Source organism: Artemia sp. Qi Xiang Cuo, chromosome 5 (genome assembly GCF_049724085.1).
Source record: "Artemia sp. Qi Xiang Cuo chromosome 5, ASM4972408v1, whole genome shotgun sequence".
NCBI lineage: Eukaryota > Metazoa > Arthropoda > Branchiopoda > Anostraca > Artemiidae > Artemia > Artemia sp. Qi Xiang Cuo.
In genome coordinates, this window is record NC_142798.1 from 51687558 (window position 1) to 51709833 (window position 22276).

At 36.0% G+C, this 22276-nt stretch overlaps 1 protein-coding gene across 2 annotated transcripts in view; it reads left to right on the forward strand.

Annotated features, from left to right (window-relative positions):
- The window catches only part of LOC148952245 (sulfotransferase 1E1-like), a 112314-nt gene extending 98242 nt beyond the window's left edge, over positions 1 to 14072 (forward strand). For both annotated transcript variants that reach the window (XM_089089692.1, XM_089089693.1), the window contains exon 8: positions 13864 to 14072. In XM_089089692.1, coding sequence (XP_088945818.1) covers positions 13864 to 14000 — 137 coding nt within the window. In that variant the 3' untranslated portion in view covers positions 14001 to 14072. The remainder of the gene's footprint in view (positions 1 to 13863) is intronic.
- Positions 14073 to 22276: the final 8204 nt, after the last annotated feature.

A 22276-nucleotide genomic window follows, 5' to 3' on the forward strand; every position in this document is an offset into this window, starting at 1 on the left:
AGGGGCGTTAGTCTTTCTCCAATCACTTTCAACTATTAAAAAAGGCACTAGCCGTTTCAACTTCCAACCAAATGAGCCCTTTTGAAGTTTCTACGACAACGCTTTCAATAAAATCCTTATATGTCCCCAGGGTCCAACGTACAACCCAACTTACAACCAGGGTCCTTATATGTCCAAATTACAACCCTCGCCCTGAGGACTGGGGGGGGGGTGGTCATCCTCAAAGACCTAATTTGCAAATCTTTCAACTAACGTGAAAAAAAGGGCTGTCCGAAAATTTTGATTCAATATGTTTGGAGAAGTTGTGGGCGTGAGAGGGGGGTTAGTCACCCTCCGAGAACTTTTTGTCAAATTCCAATCGATTAATTAAAAAAGTAATAGAACTCTGAATTTCCCATGGAATAATCCCCTTTTGAAGTTTCTATGACAACTCTATCATTAAAAACCTAATATGCCCCCAAGGCATAACTTAAAACCTTTGCCCTGGGAGGCTCTGGGGGGTTTGTCATCCTTAAATACATAATTTCCCGAACTTTCAACTACGTTGAACAAAATGGCTATCTCTAGACTTTGATTGAATGTGTTTGGGGAAATGGTGGGCGTGAGAGGGGGGTTCATTATTCTCCACTCACTTTCGACACTTAAAAAGGGCAATTCCAATTTCCAATCTAATGATCCCCTTTTGAAATTTCTACAACAACTTTCTGTATAAATCTTATATGCCCCCAGGGCATAACTTAGAACCCTTGCACTGAGGGCTCTGATGGGGTTATCATCCTAAAAGACCTAATTTCAAGAACTTTCGACTACGTTGAACAAAATGGATATCTCAAAATTTTGATTGGATGTGTTTGGGGAAATGGTGGGCGTCAGAGGGGGGTTAGTTGCCTTTCAATCACTTTCAACTATTAAAAGGGCACTGGCCCTTTCAATTTTCAATTGAATGAGCCCTTTTTGGTGTTTTTCAACATCGCTTTCTATAAAAACCTTACGTACTCCCAGGGCAATAACCTACGGGGGGGATGGGTTGTCATCCTTAAAGACCTAATTTCCAAAACTTTCAACTACGTGGAACAAAATGGCTATCTAAAAATTTTGATTGGATATGTTTTGAGAAATGGTGGGCGTGGAAGGGGTGTTAGTTGCCTTCCAATCACTTTTGACTATTAAAAACAGCACTAGCTGTTTCAATTTCCAATCGAATGAGCGCTTTTTAAGTTTCTACGGCGAAGCGTTCTATAAAAACCTTATATGCCCCCAGGGCATAACTTACAACCCTTGCCCTGAGGGCTGTGCGGGAGTGTCCTCCTCAAAAACATAATTTAGATCTGGAAATCCACAACACTGAACAAAATGGCTATCTAAAAATTTTGATTGGATGTGTCTGGGGAAAAGGTGGGCGAGAGAGGGGGTTTAGTTGCCCTCAAATCTCTTTCGACCATTAAAAAAGGTACTAAACCTTTGAATTTCCAATCTAATGAGCCCTTTTTCAAGTTTCTACGACAAAGATTTCAATAAAAACTTACATGCCCCCAGGGCATACCTTATAACCCTTGCACTGAAGACAGTGGGGGGAGTGTCCTGCTCAAAGGTGCAATTTCCTGAACGTTAACTGCTTGGAAAAAAAATGGCTATCTCAAAATTTTTATTGGATGTTTTTGGGGAAATGGTGGGCGTGGAAGGGGTGTTAGTTGCCTTCCAATTACTTTCAACTATTAAAAAAGCTACAGGCCATTTCAATTTCTAATTGAATGAGCCCTTTTTGAAGTTTCTACGACAACGTATTCTATAAAAACCTTATATGCCCCCAGGCCATAACTTACGAGCCTTGCCCTGAGGGCTGTGAGGGGCCGCTCGGCTCCACAGATCTAATTTCTGGAACCTAAAACTACGTTTAACAAAATTGCTATCTGAGTGTTTTGATTCGACACGTTTAGGAAAAAGGCGAATATGACAGGGGGGTTAGGTGCCTTCCAATCGCTTTCGACTAAGTATATGAGCAATAGCTCTTTGAGTTGTCCATCGAATGAGGCCTTTTTTGAAGTTTTACGAAAATGCTTTCTATAAAAACCTTACATGCCCCCAGGGCATAACTTACAAACCTTGCCTTAAGAGCTTTGGGAGAGTTTACTCATCAGAACAATAATTTCGATTTGGAAATCAACTATGCTGAACAAAATGGCTATCTCAAAATTTTGATTGGATGTGTTTTGGGAAATGGTGGGCGTTGAAGGGGTTTTAGTTGCCTTCCAATCACTTTCGACTATTAGAAAAGGCACAAGCCACTCCAACTTCCAATTGAATGAACCCTTTTTTAAGTCTCTACGACAACTTCTTCGATACAAAGTGCCCTGCTCTAAAGGAAAAAAATAATAAATGATTTTGTGCCAACATCGTTCTTATATGCCCTCAGGGCATAACTTAAAACCCTTGCCCCAAGGTTTGTGTGGGAGTGTCCTCCTCAAAAAAATATTTTATTGCTGGAAAAAAAACCCGCTCAAAAAACTCAATATACCAACAGTGTTATTTGATGTGGTTTGAAGTATGAGGTGCGTGGGGGGGGGGCTAGTTGTATACCAAACCCTGTAGAATAGTACTAATGACCCATGTCCTTACACTATCCAATTAGACGGGTACGTCTTATTTTCCTATAACAACGCCTTCTTCAAAAACCTTATATGTCCCTAGGGCATAACTTAAAACCCTTGCCCCGAGGGTTGTGGGGGAGTGTCCTCCTCAAAAACATATTTTCTATCGGGAAATCAACTACGCTGAACAAAATGGCTATCTCAAAATTTTGATTGGATGTGTTTGGGGGAATGATGGGCGGGGGGGGGGGCGGGCTAGTTGCCCTTCAATTACTTTCGACTATAAAAAAAGGGCACTAGCCACTCCAATTTCCAATCGAATGAGCCCTTTTTGAAGTTTCTACGACAACTCCTTCGATACGAAGTGCCCGGGTATGGAGAAGAAAAAAAAACGTTGTGCCCACATCGTTCTTTACTTAGGCAGCGCTATTGCGCTGCCTATGATTATGATAAATAGTTGCATTCCAATGGACTGTCAAATCTTAAATTGACACACAAGAACACAGAGCTCAACCAACCCCGAATTTTAATGGAAAGTGCTGTTCAAAAAATGGTTATGCTTCCTGCCACTGCATATAACAAAAGCCGACTTTATTTGAGTATTTTAAAAGATAGTGAAAATATTTTAACCTGAAAATGCTATTTCAACGTTCACAAGATGCACTATTACTCCCTAGTCGGATTTTCGAATGCGTTGGCTTTATATGTTGGCTTTAATGTTTTTTTTTTTTGTTTTTTTTTGTCTTTGTTTTTTTATTCGTTAATCGTATAAGTTTATTTAAACAGCTATCGTAGCACTTAAAAGTGAAGGCTAAATTATGCTATTTTTACAATAATAACAAAAACAAGTAAAAGAAAACAAAAGGTTTTGATAAATTTACTTACGAAATATGGCACAAAGGAGGTTACAAATCTGTTCATACGGCATTTACTGGGATGTAGTTACTTGTGATTCCTGGTAATTTGGCTTATCTGTACGGATGGTGGAAGAATAATTGAGTGTTTCTCATCTGCTAAAGCTTATTAGTGTTGTTTGTTCTTTATCAGACTGTTTTCTTCTCAAATAGGTTTAAAACTTCTAAGTTTCTTCTCAGTCTGGTTTTGAAGCTCTATACCTAGCAGTACAGTGGTGTGCTCATCTTCTGCTTAGCTAAGTAATGGAATAAACTCAAAATTTACCTGGTAAATGGCTGGCTGCATCTGAAGGAAACATGCTAAATAAGCAAAAGTAGTACCATTAAATTCCTTTCGGTATGGGATTACCGTCCCATATTTCTGACATTGCACCATCCCGTCTGACGTCCCATATATAGCCATTTTAATATATTTCTCCATTTATTGACGTTCGCGATACGTCATAGGTTCTTTGTTCAACCAGTTTTTTTTTTATTATTTTAATTAGAATCCTACCTCCTCTCCTCTTAGTGACGAAAAATTTTAAATTCAAAATACATCTAATTTTAACTTTAGACGTCACCTACTCTTTTTTTTTATTAAATAGTTGCCGAACTGGACACACTTCAAGTCACCATATTCTACCAAAAACCTTTCAAAAAAGACAAAAATTTGCCAGTCCCATGGAAAAGGGCGTCCTCTCCGAACGGGATGTCATTCATACAGAGGCTATTTCTTACCACACCTCTAAAATCTTACGGATGGTGGCCCTACGTGTCTCCTATAATAACAAATAATAACAATAAAAAAATTCAAAATAAACTAATTAAATTAATCATAGTAAAACAAATAAACTAAATTATATATCAGTATAACTTTCTAATACAAAAAAATACACCAACATATTTACAAATTACAAAGACCTCAAAGAAAGTTATAATGATACCACTCTTCAACTTTATCTTTTCATTTTTCCCTTTTAACTATACTTCGGCTACTATTTAACTCCAAAAACAAAATTACAAAACTGTCAATACTGTTTTACCAATTACCATTAACACTGAAGCACACGCTTACGAAATCCCTCTTCAAATATAAGCTGCTTCTTTCTAACGAACTATTTAACCAACAACTCCATCCAATAAACATCCACACGTTACTTCGATCTTTAAGATTTACTAAAACGCTCTGTCACTCTGCTGCAATCACAACCAAACCTTCTTAACAAAATCCCTTTTCTCTTCTTCCTTCTTTTCAATACATATTCACATAGTTTCATCACAATCAACACCACAGCTTACTCTCTCCTCTCATTTCCAGGAATTTCTATATTCAGTTTAATCAACCTTATCTTCCTCCGTATTCCAAATGTCTCCACGATCTCTTAAGGCACTAAAACACTTATATACAATTCCTTCATTATACTTACAATTGAAAAATTCTTGCTTTAGGCCATTTATCACTATTTCGTTTAAAGCTTGCACTTTGGACCTTCATCTTGGGTAAAACGACTTACTCGATCTTGAAACGGCAATATCTCATGAATAAACAGAAACATAAATACCTTGATAAACTGACTATACGGTACACTATGCATTTTCTCAAACGATACCTTAAATATCGCAAATGGTTGTTTTGTTTTCACAGAAAAAACCACTTCTTGTTCTTCTGTTTTCTTTAAATATCCATCCACCATCTTTTTCCTTTCGGTATTTTTCGCCTGATCATTCAGCAAGCCTTGGTTTTTCATTTCTCGAATACACCATAATACTTCGTGGAGTTTCTCTGGCACATCCTTGATCATTTTTTGTTTTGCTAGTTCATCCTCCTCAGTATTTATCACTGGTAAGGCCCATCCTCTTATTATTTCACCGTCGATCTATTTACTACAGATACTCTCACAGACGTTTTTAATTCTCAGAGACTTACACACCTTTCGGAAATTTATAACACCAAGACCCCCCTCTTCTCGGAGCACATACAACATTTTCATACTTCGGTTTTCAAGTTTTCCCCTCCAAACAAAACCCCAAATGCTCCTTTCTACCTTTTTAGCACACTTTTCTTCAAGATTAAAAGCCGTTGCCAGATAAAATAGCAGTGGGAGAGCATATGTGTTTACATGAACTACTCTCTCAAACATTGACACGAAGTGTTTTCTTTGATGGGCTACCAGCAACCCCTCAATCTTTTGCACAACCAGTTTCTGGAGTCTCGACTGTACGAAATTTGGTTTCACCTGAGTAAATTAAAATGGAATGTGGATAAAATCTTACCTGAAATAATTCTTAAAAATGGATAACAATGAAGGAAATCTGATACCATGATTAATAGAAACATCCCACATGTTATAAAGGAACAAGTTCATTGATGTAGTTTTATCTTTTATTTTGCTTTATGTATTCCTTGGACTATATCTGGGACCCTCAGTGGCAGTGGGGATGCATTTAAAGCCGTTGAAAGGGGATATGGGACGACTGTCCCTCCCAGACCTTGGCCCCCAGACCTCAGTTTGCCCCTCAGCTGAAATTTAGTTTCTTCAAAAATCTTATCAAAACTAAGATAAGCCTGAATAATTCAAGCATCCACAAAAACGGGTCAGTTTTCTTTAGTATATCTTTTCCTTTATGGTACTATATGACTCATTTTTCAGTTTTCAATGTCATTTTAACTTGATTTGGGAAAACTGGCTCCGACTCCCTTCCCCCCCCCCCCAGATTTTCATGGAGTTACACCACTGTTGAAAACTTTGATCACATTTTTCAATTTTATTCGACTTTTTTGCTTATATTTCAGTCTGGAGGGGGGGGCTGTAATTAATTTTTTCTTAGACACAGTCAACACCGTAGGGACGGCTCTGAGTGCATTGTCAAAAGAGTGACCATGAATCCATGATATTTGGAAATAGCATAAAAGGAGGAATCTAATGGCACTTCTTTTGTCTGTTTAGCTTATTGTTTCCTTTAGAAGTTCTCGACAACTAAATATTCACCATTTACCAGCCGCATAAGCTGTAAGCCCTATTGACAAATTTGGTTTTGTATTTCCCTTTTTTATTAATAAGTATTCTCTACCTTGGTACTTGATAAACTTAATCTTCTAACTCATCAGGTAACGGCTTGTTAGCTCAGTTGGTTAGAGCGTCGTGCTAATAACGCGAAGGTCGTGGGTTCGATCCCCTCACGAGCCAATGTTTTGATCTTCCTATGTTAATTACATGACGGTATTTCAGTGATAATATTTTTAAATCAAGTGAACAAATTTTGTTACAAAATTTTTATTTGTTTTCTCACATTTTTTATTAGTTTAAATGTTTCTTTTTCCAGAGAAAAGGATATTAACATCCTAATGACAATGCAGCCTGATTCTTCTAATGAACATCAGCTCTGATTCAAATACTAACTAAAGACAATCAAAATTTAAGTGCGCCATCGGAGCCGTCACGGTCGGAAACCATTAATCGAAGGTTTTCATCTCGAAAATTGGAGAAAATCACATTTTAGCTTTGGTAGCACTGATGTATAATTTTCTCCTTTTTTCCTTGGCGCTAGAGGAGCACTGGAACATTGTAGAGAGCTATTGTATTGTATCTACAACGAATTGACATAGTAGATTGCACAATTGCAATACCACTGGTTGAAAGCTCTTAACAGATGGGTTACAGCTCCCCTCTCCCCTTTGAAAACCTAGAAAATCATTTTTTATCAAACTAGCATTGATCTGTCTCCTTTATTTCCGTTGCTAATTCTAGTAAAGAGCGATAGCTTTAAAAAGTGCTTAGATCTTTACTAGGTTCCAACTAATAAAAAGCTGAAGGCTTTTTCCTGTGTTTGGTGTATTGATTTGTAAACTTAGCTGTCATAAATAGAAACTTTAGACAGTTAATGGATTATTGATAAAATCAAGCTGTAGAAGCTGGAGTCCTTCCTGGCAAAAACGTGATTTTGCTGTCCCCATTTTAATGCAGCCCCAGAAACAAAACTGTCAAGATCCAATGGCTATAGTAAGAAATTATAGAAAGCCTCACTTCTTTATAAGATATGCAACCCTAAATGGCCGGAAACGATCAAGAATATCGAATATGGTAACTTGCATGAATACAGACCACATCGAATTGGTCGAGTTTTTATAACGGAACTTCAGAAGCTGATGGATAGCATGGAGACAACGTGTTTTGGGTACCCCGGCTCCGGGAATTCATGTTATTGGGTTTCAGAAGCGTGGACAACCCTCAAAAAAGAAGATAAATCAAAAGATAAGGAAAAGATTGATAATTTCATTTTTGCAGAAATTCAAAATACGGAAATCAGCCTGACACTACGCGCTATTTTAACTAAACTTACAGTGATTGGTCCTCGCGGGGCTCAGAACTCCAATTCATCGTGTATGGATGATATTAAATGGGCAGAGGGCTTTCCAAAACCTTTTAAAAAAAATCCATTCAAAACTGCAATGCCTATCCTGAATATCAGTGACGAAACATATTTTGCCATGAGCAATTTATTTTCGCATTCCTTTTCTTAAACTGGGTATAAACTGGGTTATACCCAGTAATAATCCAATTAGGATTAATTACTTAAAAATATAGGAATTATTTTCAATCTGTATGATTGGAGGCAGAAAGTGGGCCACTGGCCCTTCCTAACTTCCTCCGCCTACCACCAACAACTATTTAGCGGTAAAGTATGTCTTGTTTAATGTGAAATCACGTGAGGATTGTCAGTCTATGTTATTGAAGGCAGATGAAAGCAAAATATATCATGAAACAGATGTGAGAAGCATAAAAAAAGGAAACATCAATGATTTTTTATGTAAACTTCTTACGTAAAACCTAGGCCAAATACAGATATATTTATAAAATAAGAGTAGGTGAAAGGTGTTTTAGTATAACTATGTTTGAAAAATTGAACGAATTATTTTGATTGCTTCTATGGTAGAAGTACATTGACTTCTTTAATTCGCATTATTGCTCTCAAAGTCAAATTTAATCATATTGGCCTAAGTCTGACATATAAATGATGCTTTCTTTGCTCTATTATTGAAGCGAATTGAACAAAATTTTTAAAGGAGACCCAGGTGATTTTGCAATGAAAAAAAAGAGAAATGCACCGTTAAAGATATTGAAAAAGTGAATATTGCTGACAAACTTTGCTGAATTTTTGTTTAGCGTAAAAACAAAAGAGGACTTGACAAAACCTAAAAGCCGGAACATAATATATTCTATTTCTTAAAAAGAAAATGCAAGTTATTTACAGGTTTGTTTTTCACATATAACATCTTCTGTCGTTTTTTCTTTCTGTTCAGTATTTTTCTATTAGTTTGCAAGTTAGTTTACAGTTATTTTCAGTTAGTTCAGTTCATTCAGTATTGCAAGTTAGATTGACACAGTTAATAAAAAATCATTTTTTATGCTCTATTTTAAGAACACATTAATAAACTGTATGTTGGATGGAAAACGCAGGTTGAGAAACATAGCTGCTAAGAGAATATTCTGGTTTGTGACAAGGTCGACTCTCAACCAACGAGCTGGGAGCCCCTGCTGGTTTAGAAGATCTAATAAGACTCTTGACAGATGTTACATCAACGGCTGGCATGAAACAATAAATGATAGACCTTTCCACGAATTCCAATTTTCTACTTGAAATTGACAGTGAATTTTTTATTTGAATTCTGAGCTTTCTCCTAGCCAATTTATCTACTTTTCAAGCTAAATTTTATTTCTCTTTTATTCAAGGCCGTACCCAAAGGGGGGTTAAGGGGGTTTGAACCCGCCCCCCCCCGAAATGTTTGTCTGACACGTAAAAACGTTACAAAAATGGATATAAACAAATTTTGCATGCGTTTTTTGAGGTTTTTTTGTGTAAACCCCCCCCCCCGAAATTTTTTTTTAGTAAAACCCCTTCCAAAAAAAATCCTGGGTACGGCCTTGCTTTTACTTATGAAACAAGAATTCTTCTGTTTTCTCAGGGACTGATTCAAATTTTTCCGTGAAGATAGGCGCTAGGGAGGGGGATCCTCACTTCTTTTTAGGGAATGGAAATTGACATTAAATTTTGCGCTGTGAAACGAAGAAACGGAAGATGAAGAAATTCTCTTGAAATTAAAAAATAAAAATATGCTAGAAATTTTTTTATATTTAACTCTGCAAAGAAAATACTCTGAAGAAAAAGAAACGAGTTCACAGTTTTTATTACTTTTCACTGAAATATTTTGTTGTGCGTCTAGTGTTATGGCCTTCTTCTTAAAAACACCATCTAAAATGGGAATTTTGAATGAGGTGATTAAGTGTGACAGAGAATACCTCTAGTAGCCTCTATCAGCTCCTGTTGTACAAAAATAAGTAGATGCCGTGTTTAGTATTGTAGTGCAAATTTACAAAATAAACATTGCCAACTTTTGAATCAGAGCAAACCTGTCACGTTGCAAAACTACTGTGGTTTTGTATTATATAACGTTACGTTACGCATGTCAAGTGCGTAACCTGATTTCCAAATTGGCATAAATTAAGGCCGACCCTCAGGTCAGAAAGTTGCAAGGTCGATCATTCATACCTTGAAAAACTCTGGAATTGCAAAGTGAATAAACGGGGGTAATGGGAAGAGAATATGACCAGCACCATCCTGGTTTTAAAACACTTATTCGGTTTCTACTGATGCTCGTGCATAGAAGTTTAACGTGAAAAGACATTGTTTATTTGAGGAAACCTTCTTTTTATTTTTCTGGTGACAAAAGAAACAAGTTTGTGTGATTTTTCAGCCTATTTACGGATATTTTTAATTTGAAAAGACTCGAAAAATGTTCAGAAAGAAATAGATTACCCTGCGTTGAATCGAGTCTTATTTCACAAAGTAATGATGGAATAAACATTACGATGCCCGCTAATATCGTGTTCTTATTTGGCTATTTCAGAGAAGTTTATCAAGTGCCGTTTTAATGAATCACCAGTTGCGGTGTACCTTATTTAGGCAGTGTTCATTTGCCTTCTCCACACTTCGCACTTATAGGGTATTGATTTTGAGGTCATTTGGTCAACCTCTTAAATGAAGACATGGCATAACAAAAATTGTATGTCTGAATATTTTAACTGTGAATCTCATATTTTACCCATGTTGAGAAACTAGCTTTTTATGTATGGTCATTGCAGGTCAAATTTTGACTGATTTATGTACATGCTGGACAGTTTCCCCTTAATCCAGCTCCAATAGTATGGCATAATTTCTGCATTCCCGAGACCAATTTTTCCGTTTAATTGCAGTGCCAGAAGGTGTTCAGTGATAATGATAAATTTAGATATGTGAAATTAAGGTTGTGTTCCGCGTTTCTTGATATCCTAAGCAGGTGCTTACTATAAGAGCCGTTGTTTTGTTACCACTTATACTGTTCATTTTGGGGTTTTGTTCAGCGCTTTTGAATTAAAATCACTTGGTGGAAGTAATGGAAAGCTTGAGACCCATGGCTAATTAGATTAAAGCCAAGGCAAATAAATTTTTCAGAATTGGATAAAAATGATTCATTTCACTTGTTGATTGATAGTCTATCATCCATCCCAGGGCAGAACTACGGTAGAGTAATGGTGATTCAAATGACGATATGCTCTGGCTTTTTGGCTCTATCTTTGTTGTTTGGCGTTTGAGGCGATCGACCTTCTCACTTGGGTTATCTGTGCCTTCTGTAGTCACTAGCTTGCTTATGTGTCACTTCACTCAATATTCACTGAACTAGATCATGTAACACTTAACTTGCTACTGGACGGGGGGGGGGTTTCACCTGAAGCAACAGCCTGCTGTGAAAAACAGGAATCAAAATAATGCAACTATGCGTTGTCATACAGCAATTAAAGTACATTTACAACACAATTATAATATTTAATATATTTTTACCTTATAACCTGTCACATACTTCTAGATATTGAAAATTAATCAGATAAAATAAGGATAGTAAAAAAAAAAAAAATATTAAATTGGATAACTCTAAAATAAAATAGTATGAAGCCATATACCACTTATCTTGCTATTTATAGGGGTTATTCACCAGCAACAACTGCCAGCATTTATAAACAAGAACCAAAATGATGCAGTTTGCTTTATCAAACAGCAATTATAATGCTTATACAACTTAATTATAATAAATAATACAAATAACTTGTAACCTGTCACCTAAATCAAAATATAAACAAATGAAATACAATAAGACAACTCTAAAAAAAACATGCAGGAAAAATTTAGGGACTGACCCAAACCAGTAGTCTTATCCAAATCAAACAGTTCGTGGTAACGAACTGTAAGTAAGGAGCGACCCGGCTCAATGGTAACCGAAACTCTAAAAAACGGGATTTTGATACCAATAGATACATCAAAAGAATCAGATTTTAAATCTGATTTCAAATATATAAGTTTCATTAAGTTTAATCTTACCCATCAAAAGTTACGTGCCTGAGAAAATTTGGCTGATTTTCGAAAAAAGGGGGAAAGACCCTCAAAAAGTCATAGAACCTTAATGAAAATCACAACATCATATTCAGCATATCAGAGAACCCCACTGTAGAGGTTTCAAGCTCCTATTTGCAAAAATGTGGAATTTTGCCAGAAGAAAGATCACGGATGCGTGTTCTTTTGTTTTTTGTTTTTTTTTTTCCCCAGGGGTGGTCTTATGGACCCAGTGGTCCTAAAATATCTTGAGAGGGCTCAATGGAACTTAAATTGAAAGTTTTAGTGCCCTTTTTAATTGACCAAAAAAAAATGGAGGGCAACTAGGCCCCCTCCCACGCTCATTTTTTTCCCAAAGTCTCCTGATCAAAATTTTGAGATAGCCATTTTGTTCAGCATGGTCGAAAATATGATAAAAATGTCTTTTAGGATGACTTGATCCCCCAAAGGCCCCAGGGGGAGGGCTGAAAGTTATGAACTTTACTCAATGTTAACAGATAGTTTTGGTTATTGGGAAGTATACAGACTTTTTCAGAGGTGATTTTTTCTGGTAGGTGGGGGAAGGAGAGGGGCGGGGGCTATAGGGAAGGATCTTTCCATGAAGGAAGTTTTCATGGGGGAAGGGGCAGTGCTATGAAGGGGGTGCCGGATTTCCCAGCATTATTAAAGAAAAAGATCAGGAATTAAATAAAAAAAAACAAGTTTTTCAACTGATCAACTGATTGTGATTAAGAGATCATTTTTAAAGAACTGGAAAAAAAATTATAACTATAGTTTAAAGAGCAGGGTATTGACTAGGGGGAGAACCACATAATATACGTGTTAAAAATTTATGAATATATAAGTTCTTTACTTAAGTTAATTCTAATTTACTTATATTTATTACTAATAAAAACTTTCGTAAATAAAATTAAACAAGTTTCGAGAAAGCCATTTAACCAAATATAATATGCAAATCTTGTTTTAATTATTCATGTACGGTGAGCCAAAATCAAAACCTGCATTAATTCAAAAACGTTCAAAAATTAAATAAAAAAAACAAGTTTTTTTAACTGAAAGTAAGGAACGACGTTAAAACTTAAAACGAACAGAAATTATTCCGTATATGAAGGGGGCTGTCCCCTCCTCAACGCCTCGCTCTTTACGCTAAAGTTTGACTTTCTCACAACTCTATTTTTTTAAACAATAAAAAAACTTTAGCGTAAAGAGCGAGGCGTTGAGGAGGGGACAGCCCCCTTCATATACGGAATAATTTCTGTTCGTTTTAAGTTTTAACGTCGTTCCTTACTTTCAGTTAAAAAAACTTGTTTTTTTTATTTAATTACTTAATAAGTCTGTGATTAGTCATCCAGGCCAAAATCAAGGAAAAATGATGGAGAGATAACTAGTCGTTTATCTGAGAAGGGGCTAACCTAGGTCTTTGTAGCCTATTTATGGCACCGTCTGGGCTAGGTATAGATTCCTTTCCTTTACGTTTTCTTTCTGCTTTGCCAGGGCTGCTGGTGACATTGTGGCTCTATCTTTACCTATTCAGTCACCTAACCTGGATAGACATAATATTTAAAAAAAAAACATAGAAACGTTTTTACCATGGAAATTCATTTTCTTTATTTTTTACCAATGTAGACATTGTCTGCTCATTTTCGTTATTTTTTGTAGAACGAGGTTTTAGTATTAAACCTCAGGCTATGGACTCGTGTAGTCTTTTTTTCTGCTTCTTTCTATTTCTTTTTTTTTTGTCCTATTCTTGTTGACATATTTGGTGCCTATTTGATGTTTCCAGTCTCTGAGATGGTTTTTTATTGCATAGCTTTTGTTTAGGATATATCTTATGGTTTGATCTTTCCTATTAAGTTATCACCTTATGTGCATGTTTCTCCGTAAAAGAGTACACATCTACTATAGACAGAGCAGAATTAAAGCTAACTTTTGAAACATTCCTTCTTGTTACATAGGGGCTGTTGGTGACTGGCACAACTATTTTAGCGAAGATTTAAATCGGGATTTTGACTCGTGGATCAGCCAAAACTTGAAAAATACGAAGTTGGACTTCATTTTTGTGGACACGACGGAAGAAAAGCACAATAAATAACTTTTATGGATTGATTTAGGTTTTGATTATATATTTAAAAATGATTTGTACAATAAAATAATTGTAACTGTACAGTATGCCATGGCTAGGTTTACATTCGGTGGGGGGGGAGGCTTTATACAAAAACATGTTTGCTGTGTCTGGAAATATCCGTTCCTATTTGTCTTGGTGATAAAAGTTTAGGGAAAAAAGGATAGATTCAGTCTTAAGCATGGTGGATATTACTTTTCCCCGATACATGAATAAAAGCACGGGTATATGAATTCTGTTTAATAAAGGTGTAGAAGAATTTAATAGCATACGCGTTCCTGTTTCTGGATTTGGAGCTTGTGTTGAGATTTAACATTAAAAAGGTGAACTTCGTAAAAATATTAATTCACAGGGAGCATGCTGTTTTGAATTGCTTTGCCATGAACAAGAGAGAGAAGATGAAAAAAAAATCAGTTATACTAGCATTCAAGTCTTCCAACGAAATGAAATGGAATTTAATTTACCAATTATCTTTTTTTTTTAAATCAATACCGATCTACCCATTGTTCTGTGTTTTATTTGTATAATGTGCTGCATGGCCCTTGAAACAAAAATACTCTCGGAAGGTTTAATGGTTAAAAGCAAACGGTTTGGTCATTCATGGTAACGAGTTCTAAGTAAAGAATGGCCCATGTGAATAGCAACTGAAATTCTAATGCAAAGAAATTTCGATAACAATAAATCCAAAAATGTGTAAAATTTATTAATTTTAAATCCGCTGCTCTAAAGTTACAGTATTAGAAAACTTTCTTAGTTTTAGAAAGAGGGAGGGGGAGGGCGCATTTCCAAAAAAAAAAAAGTTATACCCTGCTGAAAATCGCACCATATAGCTACGAGAAATTTAGGAATAGTCAAAATGCTCAATAAATATACCTTTGGGATAACTTGACCCATGGACCCCAAAGGACAGGGGACCCTAAAGACTGCAAATTGTTTATTTCCCACAGATAGATTTCGTGGTTGCGGCATCCATCGTAGCCTAGTAAAGAAGGAACTCCAGCCCATAGTAATCAGAGAAAACGCTCTAGCGTTGCCTGTAATAAAGAGCCATTTTTTTTTTTTTTTTTTTTTTTTTTTGGCCGTATCCACTTCATATAGAAGAGCTGGTCATAGAAACTTTGGAGGGTTCTAATTTCATCTAACATCGAAAGTTCGAGTGTCCTTTTTAAAAGTCAAAATTGATCGGTGGGCAACCATCCCATCCCCCACCTCCTTTTCAGCTGACCCTCCCCAAAGATATCCGGTCAAAATTATAGATAGCCATTTTGTTCAGAATAGTCTAAAGGTCAACTAACTATGCCTCCTGGGATAAAATGAGCCCGGGAAAATTTGTCCAATTTTTGAAAAATGAAGGAACACCTCCGAAGCATCAAGTGATCTTAATGAAAATCACACCACAGATTCAGTATATCAGAGAATGAATTTTTTCCCAGAAGCAAGATCCCGAATGCGTGAATATTTGTTACAATTTTTGAAAAAGTGGGAAACATTCTAAATTCATCAAGAAATCTTAATGAAAATCACACCATCAGATTCAGCATATCAGAGAACCTTACTGTGGGGGTTTCAAGCTCTTATATACAAAAATGTGGAATTTTGAAATTTTTTTCCCGAAGTATGATCACGGATGCGTGTTTTTTTCGGTTTGTTTTCCCCAGGGGTGATAGTATCGAACCAATTATCCTAGAAGATCAGGAGGGGGCTCATTTTATAGTAAATCAAAAGTTCTAGTGCCCTTTTTAAGTGACCAGAAATACTGGAGGGCTAGCCCCCCTCACACGCCCATCTTTCCCCAAAGTCATCTGACAACAATTTTGAGATAACAATTTTGTTCAGCATAGTCGAAACACCTAATAATTATGTCTTTCAGGATGAATTGACACCCATATCCCCCGGGGGAAGTGGTAGAAGCTATGAACTTGGCCCATTGTTTGCATATAATATTGGCTATTGGGAAGTATATAGATACTTTTCGAGAGGGGGGGGAAGGATTTTCTGGCGGGTGGGGGGACATGGGAGGAACTTTCTACGGACGAATTTTTCGTCGGGGAAGGATTTTCCATGGAGGGAAGCTGGATTTCCAGCCATTGTTTACAAAAAAATCAGAAGATAAATGAAAAGAAAACAAGTTTTTTCAACTGAAAGTAAAAAACAACATTAAAACTTCAGACGAACAGAAACTATGGCGAATACGAGGGGGTTTGTCAGTAGTAAGGCAATGCACAGTCCTGACTCTGATTGCGTAATATGCCTTACCACGGGCCAGTGACCTATTACAATGAACCCTACATGGCTTGGCAGACATGTTTTCTATTGTGACATTCATTTTTTGGAGGTCAAACTCATGGATACATGTTTACTTTTATTTATTTTTTTTTAAACTGGTATTTTTTCAATGAATCCCATAGCACATTGCAGAAACCCGTGAATGTAGGACTGAAAGTTCAATTACTAATCAAGTTAGTGTGACCGCCATTTTTTTATCTGGTTAAGTAGGTATAATCTGGTTTGGTTTGTTATTGCGAGAGGATTACTCAATTTACATCTTAGTGTTAACTGGGCAATGACTAAAGGAACATTTGAAGGTGGAGAAAAAAAAGGGGTAATTACCGATTGGATAATTTTAACAAGAAATGATCGAAAAGTGTTTTGGAGGAAATGGAATGAATGTGTACTGTATAATACACAAGTGATGATTTGCACAGTGTTGTCAATTTTAAATAGTTTAGAAATAAAAAAAATTAACATGAAATGGCTGAAAAGTGTTTTGAGGGAGTTGAGTTGCACGAGGGTTGACTTGCACGAGGGTTCAGTTACATTCGGATTCAGTTACACGGGGATTAGTTAAATGGGGTCGAGTAGCAGGGAGGTACAGTTGTCCGGGGTTTCGGTTATACAGGGGTTCAGTGACCTGGGGGGTTCGGTTGCACGGGGGGTATCTGCTATAAAAAACACTTCATTCTAAACAAATATGAACATTTTGAAAAGCAGACAAAAAATTGGACACTATAATCAGAATTATTTGATTAACATTTAAAAAGGGGTAATGAGATATGTGATCTGTATAATACACTAGTGATGTTTGATAAGTATTGTCAATTTAAAATAAGATCTAACGTTCCCTTCGTTCCCCCATTTCTGAGGGCAGGGAGGGGTCAATTTTGGAGGGAAAACATCTACATCAAGGGGAAGGCTCAGAGACCCTTCGTTCCCACATTTCCGAGGGCAGGGGAGAAGGTGATAGTATTCCAATACAATAATTCAAGCACAATAGAATTTATGCTCCTAGTGGAAGCTCGTAAAGCCCTTCCCCCTCCCCGCGCTAGGATTATTGCCTGGATGTACCTCTAAATACAGAGAATTAAGGTGATAGTATTCCGATACAATAAGTCAAGTATAATAAAATTTATGCTCCTAGTGGAACCCCGTAAAACCCTTCCCCCTCTCCCGCACTAGGATTATTGCCTAGCTGTGACAATGGATATTACCTGAGCTTTTAACTTCTATAGTAGGGTTCTCTGATGGTGTGATTTTCATTAAAGTTCTATGAGTTTTAGAGGGTGTTTCCCCCTTTTTCGAAAACAAGGCAAATTTTTCTCAGGCGCGTAACTTTTGACTGGTATAGCTAAACTTGATGAAGCTGATATATTTGAAATCATAAGGATTCGCTCTTTACGCTAAAGTCTTTTATTGTTTAAAAAAAATAAAGTTATGAGACAAAGTCACACTTTAGCGTAAAGAACAATGGAGTGAGGAGGGGACAGTCCCCTTCACATAGGGAATAATTTTTGTTCGTTTTAAGTTTTAATGTCGCTCCTTACTTTCAGTTTTAAAAAACTTGTTTGTTTTTTTTTTATTTAATTTCTGATAGTTTTTTATTTAATTCAGCTTTTATTTGCATAAACATTTTACTTTTATTTTGCTAAATGGGTGTCTTTACAAATTAACTTACGTAACTAACTTCTATATTCGTGTATTTTTCTTCTGGCAAAAAATACAAAGTTGCAGATTTTTAAAGATATGAGCTTGAAACCTATGTAATAGAGTTTTCTGATATGCTGAATCTGATAGTGTAATTTTCATTAAAATTCATTCACTTGTAGGGGATGTTTCCCCCCTCGTTAAAAAAAAAAAAATCGGGTAAATTTTTCTCAAGCTCGTACCATTTGATGAGTAATACTAAACTTAATACAATTTATATATTTAGAATCAGCATTATAAACACATTATTTTGATACATTTATTAACATCAAAATTCCGTTTTTACAAGTTTGGATTACTATTGAGCCATGTCGCTTGTTTTTTTATTGTTTTTTTTTTCTATTACGTGTATGTTATTATGTATATTACGGGGGAGGGTTCTCCCCTTAGTCAATACCACACTCTTTACGTTAAAAGTTTAAAAAAAAATTTGATTCACTCCCCCTGAATCACAAAGGCCGTTTTAATTAGAATAGATAGCTCTTTTGAAAGCACTAAAAAAAAAATTGTAGCGTAAAGAGCGAGGTATTGACTTGGGGAGATCCCCCTCACATACATTATAATTTCTGTTCGTTTCTGATGGTGTGATTTTCATTAAAGTTCTATGAGTTTTAGAGGGTGTTTCCCCCTTTTTTGAAAACAAGGCAACTTTTTATCTAGCGCGTAACTGGTAGTTTCATGTTTGGTAGATTATTCTATTTGAGTTTTGCTCAATTTTTGTTTAATGGGATTTTTTACATCTTTTTGAAAAACCCATTTTTTAGAAAAAGTCAGTATAAAAGTGTTATTCAAATTCTTCATTAAGTAGCTACCACTGTGAGGGATCTAATACCTTTTTGGACCTTGATACAATAGGCAATGGGATAATATAGTGAACATAGCTATAAATTTAATAACATAAAATATTTGATTCAATATGTGAAATGCATTAAGAACCATATTCGGCATTGGGTCAGGTTTATAGACTCCCTATAGACGGTCCGTAATTTAAGCTAATAAAAGTCTAAAACTATAGAGTCAATGGCTGAAAAGTGTTTTGAGGGAGTTGAGTTGCACGAGGGTTGACTTGCACGTGGGTTCAGTTACATGGGGATTCAGTTATACGGGGATTAGTTAAATGGGGTCGAGTTGCACGAGGATTCAGCAGCACGGAGGTTCAGTTGTAGGGGGTTTCGGTTATACAGGGGTTCAGTTACATGGGGGGTTCAGTTATTTTTTCTGATTTTGTGTGTTTTTGCGAGAAAATAACTGGTCTTTTAGCAAACTTAGCCATAGCTACTTGAAACTCTGCATAAATATCTTCATTTTTAATCTAATTGCGTAGGTACTAAAGGAACATTGAACATTTTTTCTGATTTTGTGTGACCACCCGGCGCCCCAAAGACTCCTGAGCCTCCATTATAATACTTTTTAAGGCTTTATTATATCTTTTCAGAACAAATAATTATTTTAGGGAATTATTTCGGTGAAACAGTTAGAGACATTTTGAATGATGATTTTAGAAGAGGATGTGAGGATGAAACTCTGTGATCGTTATAATACACAAGTTCCATTTGAACAGTGTTGTGAGGTCCCTTACCACAACCCCAAAGGGCTCCGATCCCTCCACCTCAACCCCGAAGGAAGCCCCCCGGTCCTCAAAGACTTCTGAGCCTCCATTATAATACTTTTTAAGACTTTATTATATCATTTCAGAACAAATTATTATTTTAGGGAATTATTTCGGTGAAACAGTTAGAGACATTTTAAAAGATGATTTTAGAAGAGGATTTGAGGCTGAAACTCTGTGGTCGTTATAATACACAAGTTCCATTTGAACAGTGTTGTGAGGTCCCCTACCAAAACCCCAAAGGGCTCCGATCCCCCCACCCCAACCCCGAAGGAAACCCCCCCCCCCGGTCCTCAAAGGTTCGCTGGGCTCCCAAAGGGCCCTCGGCGCCCCAATGGCTCCTGAGTCCACCATTATAATACTTTTTAAGGCTTTATTATATCTTTTCAGAAACTCTAGTTTTTTGCAAGAAAATTATGGAAAATACAATTCTCTGGTTCAAATTTGAAACTTAACTCCATTTTTGGATCGAAAAAATAAACTATTTCCGTAAAATCTGAGCTAATAAGGGTTTTTGACCGTAAACTATAGTTTTTTGCAAGAAAATACAATTCTCTGGTTCATAGGTGAAACTTAAGTCCATTTTTGGTTTGAAAAATAAAACTATTTCTGTAAAATCTGAGCTAATAAGGGTTTTTGACTGTAAACTCTAGTTTGTTGAAAGAAAATTAAATGAGCCCTACAGTAGGATGTCCGCTACTATCCTAAGCTTCAGCTGAAGCTAGCTTCAAACATTGAACCTAAAAGATTCATATTACCATAGTTACGAAGTGTTTATAGAATTGGTGGTCTTTAAAAAGACCGTTGGATAGTCATGAGTGTGATGACTATTGTAAAAATTCGTCATTGTTTGTCATCCACTCAGTATGATTCCAATCTATGTCAGGGATTTGTTTGTTCTTCTTCTTCTTCTTAGGATATCTCACACACATATTCCGAGAAGGAATATCTATTGGTACCCATTTACTAAAAAAACGAACCTCGTCCTCTGGGTTATGTATCTTACTCGGAAATATCTCACAACTAAAATCCTCCAAGTTGAATAATGGTATATCTGACTTGCATTTCTCGATTAAAAGTTTGTCAGTGGGCACATTCCCTTTTGTGTACAGTGCTGTTACGCCAAAAAAACAGCATATCTCTCTAACTTCCTCCTGTACGTAGGATAAATCCTTCCCTTTGTTATAGGATGGAAGAATCATTCTATTATATAAACCTATTTTGTTTATAAAATATGGTGTACTGTACCACCTCTCTTCATTGTATCCATACATATTTTAGTTTATATACCAGTGGTAACAAGAGACCTCTTGATGATCAGTAGTCAACAGTAGAAATGCGCATTCAAAAATCACACCACACACCGATTTCTTCACGCCAATATATTCGCAGTCAAAAACGCCATACATCTTTGAAGTTATATTGATAGAGTGGATATTCAAGCTTTTTAAAGTTCCAAATTGAAACTACATTATATACTAAAGAAACTTAATATATTAACATCTAAAACAAGAATTTAAAAAAAAAGATATTTTCATTTTTTTAAGTTTAATTTAGAAGAGGTAATGTGCGCGCACATAACCTCTTCTAACTTAACCTTAAAAAAATGAAACTATCTTTTTTTTTATCATGAATTGTTTAGCCTGTAGACCCATTCCTGAAAGTTTCATTTTCCTAACCTAACCCCTTTCCAAGATAGCCAAAAGTACCTAAATTAACCTTAAAAAATTAAACCATCTTTTTTTTACCATGAACTGTTTAGCCTGTAGACCCATTCCTGAATGTTTCATTTTTCTAGCCTAACCCCTTTCCAAGATAGCCAAAAGTATCTAAAGTAGAATTGGTAATATTCTATCAGCTGTAAGCCACGCAAGATAGATGATAAAAGAAACTAGTCAAACAGGTCCTCTCAACGGAGAAATGGATTCCAAACAGTGGTTTGTAATTAACCCAGTCAGACTCAAAACGAGCAGAAATTAACATAAGTTGGGCGCGAAACCCCTATGCCTTCCCAAGACCAGAACAAAATTTGCACTTTACTGAAAAATATAAGTGAATGTGCATTGTCAGTTTATTCCTAAGCTAACCCCTTTCCAAGATGGCCAAAAGTAGATAAAGTAGAATTGGTAATTTTCTATCAGCTGTAAGCTAAAAAAAAACAAAAAAAAAACAAAAAAACAATGGAATTATTTACTGATCTTCAGTTGTTGTGATTTTAAAATTTCTTCTTTTGTTTCAGCCAATCGTTTATCCCCCCCCCCCCCAAAAAAAAAACTTTTCAGACAATCAATTTCAGACTAACCAGAATTTTTTTAAACTGAAGTGGAAAATTTTGACATTATTTTGGGAAAATAGAATTGATCAATAACTTATTTCATTTTCATTGAGAAAATTCAGAATGGAAGTTGAACTTTTTAGTCTTCGTGATTTTTTGTATTAACCAGGAGTTTTGTAAACGCTGAATACCCACAGGCATATGCGAGTCAAATTTCATCCTAAAGTGCCAATGTATCTGATAGAATAATTTAAGTGTTATGATCAATTTCATAAAACCTATAATTTTCACCTTTTTCTTCATTAAGTATCAATTACTTCAAGAAATTAATTACACATTTTTGCAGATAGGAGCTTAAAACTTCTGAAGTAGGGATATTGG